Here is a 14,864-nt window from a genome sequence, read left to right on the forward strand (position 1 = left end):
TTCTCCTTCAGTCCCAAATGAATTGAAAATGTACTACAGAAATAATGGGAATAGCCAACAAGAGGGCATTTTCGCCTCAACAAAATGGCATTCTAGCATACATAAGGTGAAGCAGATTTGAGTAAAGTGTTTTCCTTAGTTTCTCATTGAACTATGTCAATCATATATACATGGTTGCTGATCAGTTTTGTTCCTAAAGATCAGCCATTACAATGAATACAATTGAAGCACTGCTGATCAGTTTAGATTCTAGAGATTTTTAGTTTAGATCATGACATCCTAAGATCAAGAATAATCAAGATAAACAGATATCAGCAATGTATAATAAATACAGAAAGAGAAATCAAGGTAAATCAGTTTCATTATTGTTTACCCCAGCCCCCCCCCCCCCCCCCCCCCGCCCGGCAAGCTGATGGGTCGGGCACGGACATGAAGCTTGGGAAGAAGATAGTGGAAGCGATATGAACTCAGACCCTTGGTGAAGATATCCGCGAGTTGATCTTGGGAACATATATAGGCAACTTGAATTTCCTTGCGAACGACCTTTTCCCTAATGTAATGATAATCAACTTCCACATGTCTTGTTCTCATATGGAAAATAGGGTTGTAAGCAAGATATATGGCACTAATGTTGTCACACCATAAGGTAGGAGACTGCAGAGGAATGCATAGGTCCCGAAATAGAGCCCAAAACCAAGAAATATGTGCAGCAGTATAGGCCAATTGACAATACTCCGCTTCTATACTAGAACGAGACGCTCCACTCTGCTTTTTAGAACTCCATGAAATGAGGTTTGTACCCAAGTAGATGCAAGTGCCACCTGTTGAGATTCTTGTGTTTGGATCCCCGGCATAATCAGAATCACTATAACCTATTAATTTGAAGTTGCTTGGAGTGTAGAACAAGCCATAAGTAGGTGTGTGTTTGAGATAACGGAGAATCTATTTGACAACCACCCAATGCACATTTGTTGGAGAATACAGAAACTGGCATACCTGATTAACGGCAAATGATATATCATGGCGAGTGAGTGTTAGATACTGCAAGGCTCCTACAACACTCCGATATTGGGAACTATCATGAAGCGGAGTGCCATTGGTGAGACTCAAACGTTTGCCAGTAGCTGTCGGAGTTGAAACAGGTTTAGCATTTGTCATGTTTGTGCGGTGTAGAAGATCTAAAGTGTACTTGGTCTGAGTTAATGCAAGGCCATGAGAGGACCGCAAAGTCTCAATGCCCAAGAAATAGTGTAATGGACCCAAATCTTTCATGGAGAAGAGTTTACTCAAATTGGTGATAAGAGGACTGATGTGATCAACATGTGTGCCAATGACGAGGATATCATCCAGTGACGTGAAAGATAAATTCGGCCACTAGATAGATCTAAACAACGATAACCTTTGTGATTGAGAGAATAACCAAGGAAGACACATTTAGTTGACCGAAAATCCAACTCATCTTTTGTGTATGGACGAATGTAAGGAAAGCAAGCACAACCAAAAGTACGAAGAAAGGAATAATTGGGAGAGCGGCGAAATAATTTTTCATAAGGAGAGAGGAAATGGAGGACACGGGTTGGTAATCGATTGACTAAATATAAAAGCAGTGTTGACTGCTTCGACCCAATAAGATTTTGGAACTGAAGAATAAGCAAGAAGAGTTAAAGCGGTTTCGACAAGATGGTGATGTTTACGTTCTGCTAAACTGTTTTGCTCAGGGTGGTGCGGACAAGAGATCCTATGATGAATGCCTTTTTGGAGCAAGAATTGTTTAAAGGCATGACTGTTGTATTCACCTCCACCATCTGTTTGAAGAGTTTTTATTTTGGAGGTGAATTGATTTTCAATATAGGTGAAAAAGGCAACAAAGATAGTGAGGATTTCAGATTTGTGTTTCATGGGAAACAACCATGCATATCTTGTAAAATCATCGACAAAAATAACATAATATTTAAAACCTTGAATAGAAAGAGTGGGAGAGGTCCATACATTACTAAGTATTAATTCAAAAGAAAATGTAGTAACAGATTCGGATAAAGTAAATGGTAATTTAGCAGATTCACCCAACGGACACGAATGACATGGTGATGAATGATTATTGTCTAACAAGGATATCCTAGATGCAAGACGATGAAGGATTTGAGCTGATGGATGCCCTAAGCGTTAGTGACATACATCCGCAGAAACTTTATTTGCAGTAAAGGTATGAAAAAGACTCGATTTATTAGATGATGAAGGAACATGATTGACAGGATAGAATCTATTATTAGTTTGACCCTCCAAAAGCGTTCTCCCTGAGCTCAGATCCTTGACATAAAAGGCATTGGGAAACATTAGAATATAGCATGAGTTATCTGAAAGCAATTTATGAGCAGAAAGGATATTGGCAGAGGCATGTGGGCAATAAAGAACATCATAAAGAGTTATAGGAGAGTGGGAAGAAGGAAGAGATGTATTTCCAATTTTCGAAATATGCAAACCTTGACCAGACACAACGCCGCCAACCTTGTCAGAACTATGGTAGTCGCGAGTATTTGTTAATGTATGAGGATTATTGGTGATGTGGGTATTTGAGCCGGTGTCTAGGAGCCAAGCAGAGGAATCATGGGGAGAGGTTGTAGCTGCAGCCATGGCAGAGAGACGAGTGCTTGGTGGTCGACCTTCATAAGCCATGTTGAGTCGATGGAAGCAATCAATGGCTGTATGACCATTGCGGTTGCAGATTTGGCATGGGCCACGTGAATCATAGGTAGGTTAAGGAGATGGAGCTGGACAAAGAATAGAACCACCACTGGATGGAAAGCGGGAGCTGGAACCACGTCCATATGTGGTAGGACCAGACAAGGATCCACGGCCATGAATGTTTGGACAACCTCTTTGAGAGCCAGAGAACGAGCAGCGTCCACTAGAGCCACCAGTTTGGAGTGGTGCAGTTTGGCGGTTATTGGTGAAGAGGGCAGAGGGATTCGATTCCAGTCCAACAAGAGCTTGATTTTGCAGACGACTTTCAGCTCCCAAAAGCAATGCTTCAAGTGCATCATAAGTGATGGGGTGTCACGGGCTTGAGCAGAGCTAATATTGTTCTCATAGAGAGGGCCAACATTATTCATGATGATTGAAATCAAGTCGGAGTCATCAACCGGGTGCCCAGATAAAGCAAGGGAGTCGACAACTTGATTAATCTTATCCAAGTAATCGGATATGGAAAGATTAACCCTAGTGGTGCGGAGAAGGTTGCTGCGAAGTTAGAGAATGCGGTTGTGATTCTGTGAAGCATATCGACGTGCAAGAGACGTCCAAGTAGTGTGTGAAGCAATGGAACGTGAAACGGTGGCCAGGACAGAAGGTGTAAGAGAGCCATTGATCCATCCAAGGATCATTTGATCAGTGGCTATCCATTCCTCATATGCAGGATTCACGGTCTCAGTTAATTCGCCAGCTGTATTCCGAAGAAAGGCAGAAGGACAAGGCTTTGTTCCGTCAACAAAACCCATGAGATTTCGGCTTTTGAGGAGGGTGGTTATCTGGGCTAACCGTAAGGAGTAATTAGTACGATCCAGTTTGATGGTGAGGAAGTTTGATGTGGTTGTGGTGGTGGTGGTGGTGTTGGCGGGGGTAGCCATGGGAAGGAGAGGAAACCGAGAGTAGGATAGGGAAAAAAAAGAAGAAAATAAGTAAGAGTTTAGGAGATGTCGTTTAGACCAAGAGGCTCTGGATACCATGAAACAGATTTGAGTAAAGTGTTTTCCTTAGTTTCTCATTGAAGTATGTCAATCATATATACATGGTTGTTGATCAGTTTTGTTCCTAAAGATCAGCCATTACAATGAATACAATTAAAGCACTGCTGATCAGTTTAGATTCTAGAGATTTTCAGTTTAGATCATGACATCCTAAGATCAAGCAATAATCAAGATAAACAGATATCAGCAATGTATAATCAATACAAAAAGAGAAATCAAGGTAAATCAGTTTCATTAGTTTCATTGCTTATCATAAGGGAGAAAAAACCCAAAGTATTTTGGGTAGGGGCGATTGCTTATGACGTAAGTCATCATTTCATCTGGCAACTTCTCCTATCACTATTGATTCTGATTCCTTTCATCTGTCCCGTAGAGACATCCTGAGCATAGACAGTTAAGATACCATTGGCATTAATAAAGAACCAAGTATTGAGTAGAGGGACTCCCTTAGGGGCAGGAGGAATGTCATCCATTGTAAATTCTCCCAAATAGTTATTATTTGCAGCTATTGTACTCTCACCCTAGTATATGGATAATCTGACAGCCTGTTGGTTGTCGTACATGGTAGTGAAGTATTCATTTTTGATGACAGGAATTCTAGTGTTTCTTGGAACCAGAAATTCGATGGTCTGATTTGGGCCGATTACCACCCCAAGTGACAAAGGTGTGACATCCAAGAAAATACTGAAGTTCTGAAGCTTCTCACTCAAGAAAGAAGCTTGAACAGCCGCACCCTATGCCACTGCCTCATCCAGATTAGTTCCCTTGCATAATTCCTTCCCCTTGAACAGTTTCTGCAATAGTTCCTGCATGCCTTGGGAATTCTAGAAGAGCCATCCGAAAGAACAACATCATGGACACTGCTTACGTCCATGTACGCATCCCTTAAACATTTCTCCACCGGCTCCATACACTTACTGAAGTAATCCATGTTCAATTGTGTTGAGAATATATACATCCCACATGAGAAAAATGGGACCTTGCCTATGAGTTTATAAGGGTTTGGGTCACTCTATCCATTGTCAATTGGTTTTGGATGTGAACCCCATATTACTTTATCATGGTATCAGAGCAGGTTACCCACATGTACATACCTCGCTGCCACACAGGCTCCATGTCATCCAAAGTTGTCCACGTGTATGGCTTGAAAATTCGCCACACGTGCGGGGGCGTGTTGAGAATATATACATCTCACATGAGAAAAATGGGACTTTGCCTATGGGTTTATAAGGGTTTGGGTCACTCCATCCATTGCCAATTGGTTTTGGATGTGAACCCCAAATTACTTTATCAAATTATTCGAATTTGGCACGAGTAAAAGTTGTATAGAAATCAATACCCTGCTCCAAAGAGTCGATTTCAATGTCAGTTGTAAACGCAAACGAGAGCCTCCTCTTTGCCTTCTCACATGCATTTCTTAATCTTCTAAGAGCTTTGGAGTTTCCACTCACGTCTAAATCATGCTTGCTCTTGAACTTTTCAATGCAGAAATTCACCATTTTGTTATCAGAGTCTTCGCCTCCAAGATGAGTGTCTCCAGCTGGGGCCTTCACTTCAAACACACCATCCCCTATGGTAAGTAGTGACTCATCTAAAGTTCCACCGCCCAAGTCAAATACCATCACGTTTCTTTTGCTATGCCTTCCTGCCTTCTTGTTAAGTCCATAAACAATGGTTGCGGCAGTTGGTTCATTGATGATATGCATGACATTAAGGCCAGCAGTGGCACCAGCATTCTTTGTAGCTTGACGTTGTGCATCATTAAAGTACGCGGGGATAGTGACAACTGCATTCTTCACAGTTGACCCCAGATAAGCCTCAGCAATCTCCTTCATCTTTCCAAGAACCATGGACGAGACTTCTTCAGCATTTAACTTTTTCTCTTGACCCTTGTGGGTAACCACAATCATCAGTGTGTCACCTGGACCTACAATGACCTTGAATGGCCAGAGTTTCAAATCATTTTGAACAGTTTCATCGCTGAATCTCTTACCAATTAACCTCTTCGCATCTGCAAATCAATGTCCAATTTCGAACACAATCCAACAAGAAAAAGGAACAAGGGAATATATAGAAATTTTTTACTTACAAAGTGTAATGCCAATTGGTTAGTGGTTATAAACTTATCATATTGCTAAATGAAAACAGCATATACTAAGGTCTAGTTTGGGATTGCTTTGCTTTGACAAAGATCAGCTTTTTTCTAAAGTTTTAGGTTTTAAGATGTGGAAAATTCTGTAATACATATCCGTATATCATACACACATTTACAAATGTGACAATAAATTTGTTGTCAGAGTGGTAAAGTTAAGTCCTATTTTGTGTAATCTTAGTTTTATTAGTAGTAATTACACCACCTATGACTTTGTTTCATGTTTTTAACAAATTCGTTGTCAATGTTGTAGTTTTTGTATAATTATATGTAAATAGTGTAAATAAATATGGTAACTTTGTTCTCAATGTTGTAATTTTGATTCATATAAGTTGTAATTTTTGTTCAAATAAATGTAAAATGAGTGTATGATAAAAATCACAGTACTATAGATTGTCCCTTAAGATGTTTGGTAAACTTAAAAAAAAAAAACAGTTTTAATTAAAAAATATAAGTGATTGAGAGCAGATTATAGAAGCTACTCTAAGGTTACTTCTAAAAGCTACTGTCAGTCCTAGCATAAGCGTTTTCTATTACTTCACCTCAGTCCTAGCTAAATACAAATGCCAGATACAGGAACAAACGTGCATGTTTTTCCTCGGCAACTCAACTGACGTGACTTGTAATCCCTTGCAATATAACACTTCACCTTACTTCACCTTTTCAATTCCTTCAAAATTTCTTCTGTCACTGTTGATAGTAATACCTTTCTTTCTGCCAGTGGAAGTTTCCTCAGCGGAGACGCTCCAGATACCGTTTGCATCAATATCAAAACAAACATCAAATTTAGGAACGCCCCGAGGAGCTGGATAAATGCCTCCGATGCAAAATTCAGCCAAAAAGTTATTATTCTTGGCTATTCTACTTTCACCCTCGTAAATCGGGAAGCTGATCTCTACTTCGTTGTCATGATGAGTACGTACACTTATTTTCCTCATGATGGGAATTCTAGAGTTTCTTGGAATAGCAACATTCATGATCAACTCGGATCCATCACGTTTTATGCTCTCCAAACCAAGTGATAAGAGGGGTGACATCAAAGAGAGTGAAGTCTTGAAGCTTTCCAATCCCACTCTCAGTCAAGACGGCAGCTTGAATAGCCGCACCATATGCCACTGCCTCATCTGGATTAATGCCCTTGCACAACTCCTTTCCATTGAACACATTCTGCAATAGTTGTTGTACCTTGGGAATTCTAGAAGAGCCCCCAGAAAGAACATCATCATTGACACTACTTACATCCATGTTAGCATCCCTTAAACACTTCTCCACAGGCTCCATACACTTGTTGAAGAAATCCATGTTCAGTTGTTCAAATTTGGCACGAGTAAAAGTTGTATAGAAATCAATACCCTGATCCAAACAGTCAATTTCAATGTCAGTTTCAAATGCATAAGAAAGTCTCCTCTTTGCCTTCTCACATGCATTTCTTAACCTCCTAAGAGCTCTCGAGTTTCCACTAACGTCCAAATCATGCTTCCTCTTAAATTGTCCAACACAAAAGTCGACCATTCTGTTATCAAAGTCTTCGCCTCCAAGGTGAGTTCTCCAGCAGTGGCCTTCACTTCAAAGACACCATCCCCTATGGTAAGTAGTGACACGTCTAAAGTTCCACCACCCAATTCAAATACCAAAACGTTTCTTTTGCTATACCATCCTGCCTTCTTGTCAATTCCATAAGCAATGGCTGCGGCAGTTGGTTCATTAATAATACGCATGACATTTAGGCCAGCAGCAGCACCAGCTCTCTTTGTACCTTGACGTTGCGCGTCACTGAAGTGAGCAGGGACAGTGACCACTGCATTTTTCACAGTTGAGCCGAGGAATGACTCAGCAATATCCCGCATCTTGCCAAGAACCATAGATGAGACTTCTTCAGGAGCAATTTGTTTCTCTTGACCTTTGTGAGTAACCATAATCATTGGTTTGTCACCAGGTCCTTCAATGACCCTGAACGGCCAGAGTTTCAAATCATTTTGAACAGTTTCATCACTGAATCTCCTACCAATTAATCTCTTTGCATCTGCGAATTAAAAACCAATGTAGAAACACAAGCATTAACTAAATTATTTCATTACAAATTAGTGATAATCATACTGCTAAATCCTTATTCGACATTCTCTCTCTAACTATGCCATACTGTAACTACTGCGTTTTTATCATATTATGCCTGGTCAGTTGCTAATACAGGTCCTATGAACATTCATATATTTACCAGTGAATATATTAGACAACAACACAACACTAATACCGTAATACAGGTTCCTTATTGTGTTAAAAAAAAAAAAAGGGGGAGGAAGTTATAATGTGTTGTACCTTTTAACCATACACATTCTTTAAATGCATTACATAATAAAAACTGAGAAGTTGAACAGAGGATAGGTAGCCATCTGTTCTGAACAATAAGTTAATTAAATATAGCCGAGAATTTTTCTAGGTATGCAATTTACTCGATCTTCATCTTGTAGAACTCTAGTTTGCTTTAATCTAATAATTTAAAGCTCTTAAGTAATTGATACAGAGGTCTGTACTTGAAGGAGCAGTATATACATTTCTCGTAAAAATGGAGGTAATAAGACAAACTACTCAAGAATTGAATCTCTATAGATCATAAGCATCTTCTCTCTTTTTCAGATTTAACACTAACTCATAGTCTTTAGAAATTGAATAATATATGATATACCTCACATTCATATGACGCACTCATTCATACAAATCATATTCACAAAAGACAGTTTCATGTTTCATTCAACAATATACTTTTGGTAACTAATGAAAATTTTGTTAACAGATCTTAGATTTTCTATATTAAATTATTCACACTACAGATTAATCATCAACATCCACTCTTTTTTTTTTTTAAATAATCACCAACATCCTAAATTTACAAAAATAGAAAGTACTCACTCAAAACAATAGTTGGAAGATGAACTTACCAAAGATGGAGTTGGTGGGGGTTCCTGATGAGCTGATTAAATGCCGCATCACCGATGAAGCACTCAGTATCAGTGAAAGCAACGAGAGATGGAGTGGTCCTGTTGCCCTGATCATTCACTATAATATCTACATGATCATACTGCCACACGGCCACGCACGAGTAGGTTGTCCCCAGATCAATCCCGATTGCATGACTCCCTTCTACTCCCGCCATTCTTAGATTAATAGTACTCGAACCAAAGAAAAGATTAAGAGTACTTTAAGAAGGATAAGAAAGTTGAAAAATGGTAGTAGCTGGAGCTCTGCTCTATTGTTTTATTCTGGCTGCGTTTGGGAGGGCTTTTAAGCTCCCCTGCTCATTAAGTAAAGCAGGAACAGCTGTTTGGCAAAGTAGGAAATGACGTGCTTTGCTTTTAAGCCTAGGCTTTTCAGAGCAAAAGCAGAAGCTGCCTCCTTTTCGAAGCAGAAGTGCTATACTGTAGCACTCACAGCACTTATAATTGGAGTATTTGTACGAACTCGACGTGCAATTTTAATGAATTGGATAGCGGTGTTGTTGAATTTGATATATTTGCATAGCTGTGTTGATGAACGGTTCACGTTTATTATGGGATCATTATTTGCTAAATGGCGATTGAAATTGTTCTTACTCAGTAACGTCAATTGATATGGTACTTGGTACTTTGGTAGCAACAGATCAGTATGATTCTGTTTTTACTAAATATTGAACATGATGATCAACCAAACGATTAAGGGAAAAAATTATTTCATGTCTAAATTCTTTTAGTTTTGAGTTTACTAAACACTTTGTCACTGCTTTTAGCACTCACAGAACTTATAAATAGTCAGTTTACTAAACACTCAGCTGCTTTGTTTTTCAGCCACTTATTCTTATAAATAAACAAAAGCCAATTTTTCTTAAAAGCATAGCCATACCAAACACACCCAGAAGCATACTTTGGTTGGTGTCTCTAGAATTTATTTTGGTGGGAAGATAGAGGGTCTTTAGAATTTAAACTATCCGTGGAAGAGTTGGGGAATGCAATCTGTCTATTGGAATTTATTTTGGGTCAATTCCATTTTTTTTTTTTAATAAATGGCTAGTGCGGCTGCCCTCAAGCCTTGATTAATAAAACTGTCGAATACAAGGGGGCGCATTGAGCCTAAACCCCTGATTACAATAAACATTTAGAGAACATCCTGAAATACTATCACGAGTCACTACCAAATAATGTATTCAACTAAGCACCAACTAGCAAAGAGCGCTCTACTGGCGAGTCTATTTGCTTTGATATAACAGTGACATAACGGAAAGATAACTCGATATGTAGCTCGATTACAACGTAGCATAATTGTCATACGCACAGCTTCCTACTATGTTGCCGCCGGAGGATAAATCCAACAACACTTAGTCTCACCCTACCACTAGGAGGTAGCGACTATTTGACGAAGCTAGAAACTCACCGCCTACCTAAAGCAGACAAGGCACTTTGAGTGCACACACAGGCGAAATGCCCAACTAGCCCTACAGAACAAATGTAGGGATTTATTGCTCACAAAATGCGCCAAACAACTAATGACACAGTATACAATGTACAAGACATAATGACAATTTATTTCCCTGTAATTCCTTTTCTTTTTCGCCAGAGATTTGTAAGATACTAAGGTCCACAACAAATTTCTTACGATTGATATCAAATTCGACTCAATTGCAATCTAAAATACTATCCTTGCACAACCTATTATCGCAGTGGTGTTCATGTTACTAAACTATACCGATGAAGCATTACATATGTTCATGATTATAAATTAAATTTAAAAACTGAGTCATAATTGTGGGCAACTGATACTGATCATTACCAAGATCCAGAGCGTCGTGAAAAGTACTAAAATGTCATAGCAAAAATTTACAAAGTACTACTTGCTTTTACATTCTCTTCCTAGATTGCAAAATGCAATCTTTACATTGCTTATGGTATCATTTTACGTTGCTTATGGTATTATGACTAGTATCATACAGCAAACTAATAAGTCAAGCTTTCATCATAGACCATATTATTCCTTACCTTCACCTTGACAGCCCTCTTAGCAATCCTTGATTAGCCCCAGAGAGCTCACTGCAAATCCTCCCAAACTCCTCCAACATTTCCTTCACAATCCCCACTCTACTTTTCTCAACCAACATCTTCACCAAATTCACCAAGTGCTTGTTGAATTTCCCTTTCTGGGCCACCAGCTTCATCACTTGGCCCTTCTCCTCCAAACCCACAAATGGGCTTTCCAAAACAGCTTGAACCTGCTTGTTGTGGAGCAATTGCAAGAACCTCTTCACATCCTTGTGGACCAAATCAAGGGTCCTGTTGCATTGAGCAATGTCCAAAAGAGCAGCTGCATAACCAGAAGCTGGGTTTTTGTGGAGATTTGGAGTTGAGAAAAGGGTTTTGGTGGGGATTGAGAATGAGGGTGTGGATAAAGTTAGAGGCTTTTGGGTGAAAGAGGTGGTTTTGGTGGTGGTTTTGTGGAGGTGGGTTTGTGGAGGAAGTTTGTGGGTGTTGTGAGAGGTCTTGAAATGGTGGAGTAGTTCACGAGATGGAGTTGAAAGAAGGGTGCGTGGGACTTTGAGAGTTGAGACAGAGCTTGAGAATGTTTCCATGGAGGAAGATGAGGATAGGATTCAGTTTTCAGCCACTGAATGACAAAGGAATTGGAGTATGTTACCGTTGAAAGCAATTTTTCTGGATTAAAAGGAGTGGGTAGCGCAACGTTGCAGGCTTGAAACTGAAACCTATCCTTATAGCTCGGCCCATAATCAAACCAGTTCACCCACCACGTATAAATGTAATTAAGCAGTAGTTGCACTATAAATTATAAGCCTTGATGATTTTGTTGAAACAGAAAGGATTCAATTTGATTAGGGAGGGTCGGGAAATGTCTACTTAATCGGATTCTTACAAGAAATAAAATAATAATAAAAAGTGCAGACTTTCAATTTTTTCGACTACCATACAATATAATTCAATAATTAAAACTGTTCATTCTTAAAAATTTTACATGTTGAATTACAAAAAGAAAACACGGCAAAATAAATGTTTGGGTGTGGGTTTGATGTACTATGTTATATATATATATATATATATATATATATATATATATATACAGATCCTATCTAGAGCGGAGCTCCGCTTTCAAAATTAACGTGTGAAGTTCGAGTTTTCGGTCACTTTTCGGTCGCATATCCACATCTCGACTGTTCAGTTTTTAGGTACTAGTGTATAGATCGTCTCTGAAAATTTTCAGCCAAAATGATGATCGTTAAGGCATTGATTAGTGCCTTAAAGCTAGTATGGTTCAGGTTGACAGATTCAGTCATTCCATTGGTTTAAACGAGTTAGATGCCTTAATGATCATCAATTTGGCTGAAAATTTGCAGAGATGATCTATACAGTAGTACCTAAAAACTGAACTGTTGAGATGTGGATATGCGACTGAAAAGTGACTGAAAACTCGAACTTCACACGTTAATTTCAAAGCGGAGCACCGCTCTGGATTGGATCTGTATATATATATATATATATATATATATATATATATATATATATATATATATATATATATATATTGGGTGAAGATTTGCAAAATTGGAAAATGCATACATTCATTCATTCTATGAAGTGTTGTAAAAGGTTGGAAGCAGAATTCTCAAGTGATGTATGTCTTTAAGACTTGACATGCATGTGTATATTGAACAATAATACCAGTAATTGAATTTCCTGATTTTTCACATTTATAAGAACATCGTTGATTCCTAGTTTTTAATCATTCACATTGCTCTTTTTGATCCATTCTAATTTCCATTTCAAAGACATATACATGCCATTGTTTGAGCCCAAAAGTAATTTTGGCAAGATCCTTTAGTGGATTTAGCACAACGGGCCGATACCTGCGGCCCAAAAATAAGCCTGCTTGGGATTGGGTTACAGCTTCGCCCATTCCATGGTCCATAAGGGAAACAAAACCTTATTAGAGTCAAGTAGCAGAGATTGAATAGGAAACTTCAATCAATAATCCTTCTATAGCAAGGAACAGTCGGAACCCTAGTTATAAATACCTGGTTTCAAGGACAAAGAAAGGACCTCTCTGAAATCAATCAATCCTAGCAATTACAAAGCCTCCCCGGAGCAAACCTTCAACCTCGTTGAAACCCGGTGACCGCGCGCCAGTCCTAGTCTCTCCAAGAGCAGACTGTCAGCATCACCAGATCAACCCGGCAACCGTACTTCCAGTCCCAGTCTCTCCGCGAGCCGACTGCCACCGAGACTCTCTCGACCAGCGAAGCAAGGGTAACGCCCTCGCAACCTAGCGAAGCTAAAGTCACGCTTTAGCAAAACCCGTGCTTTCTCCAAACTTCCCGGTGATTGCTCTGCTCAGCCTACAACGTTGAGTATCGATTCGGTGACGCGAAGAGATTACATCCAAAGTCCTTATCCGTAAGGCAAGAAGTCCTTTCTCGGAAGGCTAGAGAAGAACCTTGTGGCGAGGTTGGTGCTCTCCTCGTTCACAGCGCTTGAAGAAGAAGTCAGGTCAAGGGACTCCCCCGAAGACTGCACTCCACGGTGCTGACACTCCCGCACACACGCTCAAAAGAGATAGTTTGCACGCCAACTGGTTTTGGAGCCAAACAAACTCCTATGAACCATAATCATTGTCATATATAGCTAAAATTGTCTTTACTGGGTTATCTCCAGTGGCGGATCCACGTTGTAAGCTATTTGGGCTGTAGCCCAACCCAAAATTATGTAGATATAGTATATAGTATATAATATATGTGGTTTCATGATGTGGTTTCCTTTTCATGAAACCAACTATAACTCAGTTGGCTGCGTGGGTTCGAACCCCCACTTACCCCTTTTTCTGTGTTTTCTGCCTCTTTTCCCTATTTTTTTTTTCCACCCATTTTCTTCTCCATTCTTGTTTGCTCACAATATTTTCTTCTCTTGTTTCTTTTCCTCTTTCCCCTATTTTCTTCTCCCTTCCTTCTTCTTGACTACAATTTTCTTCCTCTGTTTTGTAAATTTTCTGTAAGTGTTTCTTAAAAAAAATATATATATATATATATCTTTTTTAATTCTTAAATTTTAGAAACATTAATGAACAAATATTTTTTATAAATTAGCCTACTCCATTTTTGTATTCTGAATCCGCCACTGATCACCTCTGCAGACATTTCCAAAATTGACATACAATATTGTAAGCTCTGGACTCATAACCATTCGGTACGTAGCAATAACTATAAGCACTGGGTTGTGTTCCCTCTCCTCGATCTCTATCTTCTTTGCTATCATCACCATTACTATTTGATTCCAAATGGTGCTGCACCAAACACTTTGTCGGGGCCAATTAACATCACATTTAAAGATGACCAATTGTAGTATTTTCCGGACAAAAGTGGGTTACATAAAAGCTATTCCCTGTATTGGGTTTGCTGTTATGGGGCCATAACACTCAAGCATACATATATACTTCTATAGCATAATCATCCAATAATTCGAAGGGCAGGTCATAAAGATCTAATAACAGAGGCTCTGAGATCTTTAGTGACAGCAAGAATGTGATGATGCTAAACTATTTGGTAGAGCTCGGGTTGTATGTCCTTTTTCTTTTTCTTTTGAAAATGTTGAAAATGCTGTATGTCATGTATCATATATATAGGTCATATATAAGTAGTTAGCTATGCCCTAGCCATTATTATATATAGCTATGATTTCAAGAGAACTGATGTTGTTGAACTGTTAATGTAAATTGTATACATATTTAATCGTTTAAGTTACGAATAAGATAACTTAAATTTATTAAATTTCGTACATATAATGTCTTATACGTATGTAATCAGATAAATTTAAGTTATATTTATCTTAACTGAAACGACTAAAATATGTGTACTATTTATATTGACAGTTCAACAATATAAGACCATCTCAATGAGTATATGTTATAGAGTATTTATAGAGTAATAGAGTTATGAACAATGTAAA

At 38.8% G+C, this 14,864-nt stretch overlaps 1 protein-coding gene and 2 pseudogenes across 1 annotated transcript; all 3 read right to left on the reverse strand.

Annotated features, from left to right (window-relative positions):
• Positions 1 to 4,054: 4,054 nt before the first annotated feature.
• Positions 4,055 to 5,873, reverse strand: LOC112169493 (annotated as a pseudogene).
• Positions 5,874 to 6,318: 445 nt separating this feature from the next.
• Positions 6,319 to 9,177, reverse strand: LOC112182094 (annotated as a pseudogene).
• A 1,723-nt stretch (positions 9,178 to 10,900) lies between these two features.
• Positions 10,901 to 11,485, reverse strand: LOC112182095 (ATP synthase subunit delta). Its single transcript, XM_024320533.2, has one exon. The coding sequence runs from the start codon at positions 11,483 to 11,485 to the stop codon at positions 10,901 to 10,903; it is 585 nt and encodes a 194-aa protein (XP_024176301.1).
• Between the last annotated feature and the right edge of the window lie 3,379 nt (positions 11,486 to 14,864).

Source organism: Rosa chinensis, chromosome 1, assembly GCF_002994745.2.
Source record: "Rosa chinensis cultivar Old Blush chromosome 1, RchiOBHm-V2, whole genome shotgun sequence".
NCBI lineage: Eukaryota > Viridiplantae > Streptophyta > Magnoliopsida > Rosales > Rosaceae > Rosa > Rosa chinensis.